The sequence below is a fragment of the Ostrea edulis genome, chromosome 3 (genome assembly GCF_947568905.1).
Source record: "Ostrea edulis chromosome 3, xbOstEdul1.1, whole genome shotgun sequence".
Taxonomy (NCBI): Eukaryota; Metazoa; Mollusca; class Bivalvia; order Ostreida; family Ostreidae; genus Ostrea; species Ostrea edulis.
In genome coordinates this window covers 85878037-85884763 of record NC_079166.1, presented here as the reverse complement: position 1 = coordinate 85884763, position 6727 = coordinate 85878037, and the positions used below count along the sequence as shown (strand labels likewise).

Here is a 6727-nt window from a genome sequence, read left to right as displayed (position 1 = left end):
GTGTCAATACAACCTCGCATTGGGTCAAATGTTGTCTGACGTGTTTCATACCGATTGTTAAGCCGTTCTTGGCACACTGATTTGACTGCGGATAACTCCGTTTACCTTATCAGGATATGGGGCTCACGGCGGGTGTGACCGGTCAACAGGGGATGCTTACTCCTCCTAGGCACCTGATCCCACCTCTGGTGTGTCCAGGGGTCCGTGTTTGCCCAACTATCTATTTTGTATTGCTTGTAGGAGTTATGAGATTGATCACTGTCCGTTATCTTCACCTTGCATCCCTATGAGCTCGAATTAAAAGACACCACAGAGTCGTCCACTTCTGCTTCATGCCTAGATATTTTATTGAAGGTAGACATTAACAGCAAACTGACAACTCAACTCAACTGTATGACAAACGAGATGATTTCAGCTTCTCAATCGTCAACGTCCCATATTTATGTAGCAATATTCCGTTATCACCTGCATATAGTGTTTATATCTCTCAACTGATTCGATACGCCAGAGCTTGTTCTGCTTATAGTCAGTTTTTAAATCGATGCAAGCTACTGACAAACAAGTTGATGCTACAGGGGTTTCAAGAGTCTCGATTGAAGTCAGTATTTCGCAAATTCTATGGTCGTTATAACTCTCTAGTTTGTCAATACAACCCATCATGTGAGTCAAATGCTGTCTGATGTTAGACCGTTCTTGGCACATTGATTTTGACTACGGATAACTCCGTTTACCTGCACAGGATATAGAGCTCACGACGGGTGTGACCGGTCGACAGAGAATGCTTACTCTTCCTAGAGACCTGATCCCACCTCTGGTGTGTCCAGGGGTCCGTGTTTATCCAACTATCTATTTTGTATTGCTTATAGTTATGAGGTATGAGATTGATCCCTCTTCGTTATCTTCACCTTTCATGATGATAAAATCATATGTTTAACATATGTTCAAGATATGTTTAACATATGAATATTTAATCATATGTTAAACATAAGTTGCAATTTTTACTCTGTACTTCTGTGTATAAACATTAAATTGTTGACGTAATATTGTTGTGTATAAACATGAATTTATTGACGTAATTTTACGGTACAGTGTAGATAAACATACTAGTAAATGCATTGACATTATATTACAGAGAACATACACAGTCATGATTCACTGTTGATATTGGTTGTTTTTTTCATATCACCTTCCAATATGTCACGGAGAGTACATCACATACACTTCTGTAAATGCAAAAGGATTGATTGTCAGTGTTTACGGTTGATTGCTGTCTTGAATACAGTGTTAATGGCTGATTACTGTATTGAATAAAGTGTTTATGGCTGCAATAGATACAGTGTAAAGACAATAGGTCTATACTTAACGCAGTGATTTTAGGTATTGGATTTTTTTCACTTTACCACTCCAGTACTCAGACACAAAGAGGTCATCTCTTATGTCAACACATAAACCACACGGATGCACTAAACCACAGTTTTCGATGTAGCGGAGGAACTGTCCATCCTGATCTATGATGTGGATACGGTGATTGAACGTATGTCGATCTGCAACCAGGATCTGACCCTGGCTGTTTGTAGCGATGCCACGTAGATCAAATGATTCCTTGGTAATGGAGGGATAACCAGTGTATCTAAATCGAAATTTTCCTGACTGATTGACCACCACTACCGCTTCAGCTCCATCGTCAGCCACACAGATATCCAGGTTCCTGTTTTCACTGATGTATTTATAATCACCAGCTGAATAGAACGGTTTACCTTGATCGTCAAACTGAATGGTTTGTGTCTCGGTGGAGCCAGAGTATCGGACGACTTTGGATTGTTTTCTATCATCACTGAGCATAGCAATCAGGATATCGTCAGAGGAGGCACTGCACAGGTAGAGAGGATCCCATTTGTGTAGTCTGATTAAAGTTTTTATCTGTTCATTCTTCACCATGTTTACAGATCTTGTTTCGGGGTCAGTATAAACTAGATCGCCACCATGTGTGACTGCTATGTCACGTGGTGTGTTTCCAGACTTGGTTTGGATCGTTTTCAATTGTTCACCCTTGAGGTTGTTGAGTTTCATGGTTTTTCCATTCCCACATATCCAGACTTCTTCATCACTGAGACAGCTAACACTAGATGGCCTGTATTCAGTGTCTATGGTGGCGCTGATCAGAGGCTCATCAAGCAGTGGTTTGAGAGGAGGAGGAGATACAGCTTTTGGTGTTTTCTTTATGCAGCCACGCTCCCTCTTTGCAATGGATAATGTTGACAGAGGACCAAACATTTCATATAGGGTTTCTGTATTGATCATCAGAGGGGACAAAGTTGGTGATGTAATTTGGATTTTGGGAGGTAATCTTCGGAATTCAGCATTTCTGGATACGTAGGCAGATGCTAGGGAGATATCATTGGATTGCAGTATATTTCTAAGGTCCAGAATAGTTTTTTGTAGTTTATCAATACTTTGTGTGATTTCTTTTGAGTATTGATTGAGGACAGCCAGGTGTTTTACTTTGATATCTTCAATGTCACATTTTCGTTGGTTGACCATCGAGGTGATCTCTTGGTGCAAGAGTTCTCCTTGTTGGTCAGCAGTTTTCATCAGTTTCTCATAATCCGTTTCTGCCTCTGTTTTCTCAACCTGGACATCGGAGGCAATGGCTTCATATCGGGGGAAAATTCTGGTCTCTAGTTCTTCTAAATCTGTTCGTAAACTTGACCTTTTAGATTCGATTTTTTTCAGGATATCTGATACATTGTGTCCGTTGTGCTCATTTGAGATGCAAATGGAACAGACAGGGACATCGCATTTGTCACAGTAAAGTTCACATTGTTTAGGGGAATGGTTTAGACATTTTGGATATTTAGAAGAAACAATTTTCTGTACATATGGCACGACATTGTGTGTTTTCGACAAATCTGCGAGGTGTTTACCAACACAGGTAATGCAGAGATCCACACGACAAAGATCACAGTGACTTTGAAGGGGTTCGGATTGACAGTAGTTACAAAGTAGGATTTGTTGGGCACTGCGTGCTGGATCCATTTCCAAGGCCTGAATGGCATACATGGTTCATGCTGTTAACAGAAGATAATACAACACATTAAATTTCATACAGTAGATTTAAGACATGGAAAACTCATACAGTACAGTATAAGCCATTGAACCAGTCATAATTTGATCTTGAAATAAAAAAATATTTCATAGCATTATTTCGAATTTCCATTCACTGGCAGGATGCAGTTTTTAGTGGTAGAGTAAGGTATTCTGGACACGGCACCAGATGTCCATTATATGAGTGCAGATCGCATATGTTGTTGAATGTTAATTAACGTTAAAAAGTTTTAATATCACTTATACATGATATCTAGCATGAAAAGAATAGTGTGTTGTAGAAAATATGTAAACATCATTCTATATAAGAAAGACATGGAAGCCTAAAATATACATGCATCGTATGAATTGATAGAATATCACTGCATGTTTCATATATTCAGTTGAAAATAAAAAAGCGAATTAATCAAAGTGGACGCAATATGATAAAGTTTCAAAGAACAGTTGTTGGTGTTGTGAATGTTGTTTTATTTACGATAAATGTGTGTTAATTAGAATTCCGATGCCACAAATTATGTTTCTTAAAAAGTCGACTTTTTTCTGCATGGAGCGTTTACATGGAATGATGAAATCTCTGTCTGTTGACTTTATTTGGACATTTAAATACATCAAAGACATTATATTTAAACAATAAAATATCCTTTCTTTGTTGTTTTATTGGGTGAAGAAGGTAGCAAGCATTGCAGAAAAATGCATAGCCCGTCTTACTTGGTTTCTGCAATGACTGCTATCTTCATCACACGCTGAAACAACAAAGAAAGACATTATATTGTTTATATTCATATTTTCATGTATCTTATAAGAATATAAACTAGAATAAAATTTTCAGACTAGAATATCATATGGTTGATCCACTCGTAACGTTAAACGGAACAGCCAATGCACTCTTTGACCTTGATGACACTCCATATTTGGTAATGATTATACAGACTAGTATTACAAAAAACTGGATCAAACCAGTTTGCAACAAAAATGTATTTATTGTCTATGATGAAAACAATGTCAATTTCAAGAGATATATAAGAGAAAAAATTCAGTCAATATAAATATTTTGTAATATATAATAATCACTTTCAATAACGGTATGCATCGATTCTACGCATCCCAGTGAACTCGACATGAAAAAAGAACACATCAGAGCCCTCCAAATTTGTGTCATATTTGGAGATTGTGAGAAACTTTAACGCTTAAAACTTAAACGGGATGATTTCAGTATTTCCATCGTCAACGTCCCATATTTATGTCGGAATATTCCAATATCACCTAATCATTGTCTAGACAAATGTTGATGAAGTGTTGCTGATTATGATGTGTATGTGCAAGCTGACTTTTTCCTATGTGTACCTCATTTGTACGGTCACGTGATACCGCGTTTTCATTAAACCACTAAAACACCCCATATCATCTTGCACCCTCAGATGAACAATTCGTAATTATGATCATCATAATGAGAAAAAACTATTAACTCATCATTTTTATAAATTGCTAACTGGTTATTTAAAAAAGCAAGTTCATACCATTGGAATTCAATGCAATGATCTGTCAAAACTATAATATAATAATAATAATGATGGTTGGTTTTTATATAGCGCTTTTCCAACTCAAGCGCTTTATAATACATTATTACCCCTGCAGACCTTATATCAATCTAGAACTTTCACAGCTTCCTGTTAAGCATACAGTGCAAGCTACCCTTATAGGGGCTAGAGCACTAACATTCTAACAATATCTTTCACTGTCTATAGCCAGGTACCCCTTTTACACTTGGGTGGGCACAACATCGGTCCTGCCGCGGCCAGGACTCGAACCTACAACCTTTCGGTCGAGACTCTGACAGCCTAGCCACTAGAACACCGACGCCACATATTAAATCATAACTCACCTTCAATTTCAACCTGACGCCAGCCCATCTCTGCTTAGCCTGAGCACGTAGTTTCCCGTATTTAACTTTCACCAATCAAGGAAGTTAACGCCTCAATTTTAGCACAACCAACTTGACCAACCAATCCAACCTGACGTTTTCATCTCCCAATAAAATCAAATCACGTGTGATTTCCCGCACCGATCTATATCTTTTCAAAGGAAGTTTCATGCAGTTAATCAGATTCAGTCGCGGAAGTAGCTTTAACTGTGTAGGTAGCGATTCAATATTTATTTCATTGGACCAATAGTATCTAGTCTTCTCAAAGATAGAGTGTGAAATATGTATAAATCTCACTCGCCACCCAAAAGCCCCCTTTTGATCCGCCCAAAATGGTAATAAGAAACATTTTTGTTAAAAATGAAAAACCAAAGTGAAAAGGGTGTGTATGTGTGTGTGTGTGTGTGCTGCAATCTCCTGTTAGCCACCTCTTGGTCCACCACTCCTTCACTATTTTCATTCCCAACAAACAATACAAGTACACTTGCAATTCCTGAGTACAGACCGCTTTGAAATAGACAATAATGCCATCAATGGATATCAATTTTGAAATACTTATAGACATCATTTTAAATTCGTGTTTTAGTAAACACACAGAAAAGGTATATGCTAGAAAGAAATAATAGTATTGAATTGCTTTACATCAAAATATCAAGTGTATACTATAGTATTGGTAACGATAAGCAGTTCGTATGTAGTTAAAAATAACTTATGTAAAGCCAACATCTATCGTTGATGTGTGAAAATAGTTAAATACATAGTGCACATCTTTATAAACAATTCACACGAACACTAGTTGGGAGAACAACAGTTTTATGTTTGTTTACCATACCAACTTACTAACTTCGTGGATGCATATTTGACTTGACGGTTTTACTGTGATGCGTTTTATCTTTTTCACAATATACACTCAGTACACACAATATCAAGTACCCGATGCTGGAAACAGATACGAAATGCATGTGGTGAAATGTCCCGCTTCTAAAATCGAACCATGAAAAGACCCAGTAGTAACCATCAAGTATCATTATGTGTTTTAGAGCAGAGTATATTGGGTGAAAGTGTTCTAACGCAGAGTGTCCTAGCGTAGAATAATATAAATGAGTGACCTTAAGCAGAGTGTACCCTGGAGTAGAGTAATTTATAGTAGAGTTTCCCAAAGCATTTTCTTCTATAGCAGAGTGTGTTCTACATTGCTATGGAATCATTTTGATTCCGGGGGGGGGGGGGGGCCAATGTTCGTGGGAAAGCAAAATTTTGCTGGTTCGTCAGGACGTAATTTCGTGGTAAGCGATACAATGTCACTAAGAAAGATAACTCTACTTGGTTTAAAAAATGTTCTTGGACTTATAAATTCGTGGGTAACAGTGACCCACGAAATCCACGAACATTAACCCCCCACGAACAATGATTCCACAGTAATAATTTGTTTGTTTTTCGTCGCGTCGACAATTTTCCCCTCATATTGTGACGTCACCAGCTCTAAGTGAAGAACCACACATTTATACCCATGCTTAGCGCTCAGGGACGTGGCAGTGAGGGTTTTCTTTAATGTGCCAACGCCTGTCGCAACACGTGGCCTTCGTTTTCAAGTTCATATAAAAAAGACGAAAGATTCTAACTTCCAAATGTCGACCGTTTGGCGAAGGAGCAGTCACTGGCTTTGTTAATATAGGTTTGGAGTGTTCTAGAAGAGTATGT

At 38.0% G+C, this 6727-nt stretch overlaps 1 protein-coding gene across 3 annotated transcripts; it reads right to left on the bottom strand.

Moving 5' to 3' along the window:
• Positions 1–1043: 1043 nt before the first annotated feature.
• LOC125673913 (E3 ubiquitin-protein ligase TRIM71-like) lies at positions 1044–5119 on the bottom strand. 3 transcript variants are annotated; one of them, XM_048910867.2, is made up of 3 exons: positions 4988–5069; positions 3814–3848; positions 1044–3068 (listed from the first exon to the last, which is right to left on the bottom strand). In XM_048910867.2, the coding sequence occupies exon 3, from the start codon at positions 3058–3060 to the stop codon at positions 1360–1362; it is 1701 nt and encodes a 566-aa protein (XP_048766824.1). In that variant the 5' UTR covers positions 3061–3068; positions 3814–3848; positions 4988–5069; the 3' UTR covers positions 1044–1359. The 3 variants fall into 3 exon arrangements, with proteins under 3 accessions (XP_048766824.1, XP_056015242.1, XP_048766825.1); XM_056159267.1 differs by having other exon boundaries at positions 3663–3848; positions 4988–5052; XM_048910868.2 differs by lacking the exon at positions 3814–3848 and having other exon boundaries at positions 4988–5119.
• Between the last annotated feature and the right edge of the window lie 1608 nt (positions 5120–6727).

Coding starts and splice junctions, on each gene's coding strand:
- LOC125673913 (XM_048910868.2), bottom strand. CDS start 3,060: ATGTATGCCATTCAGGCCTTGGAAATGGATCCAGCACGCAGTGCCCAA.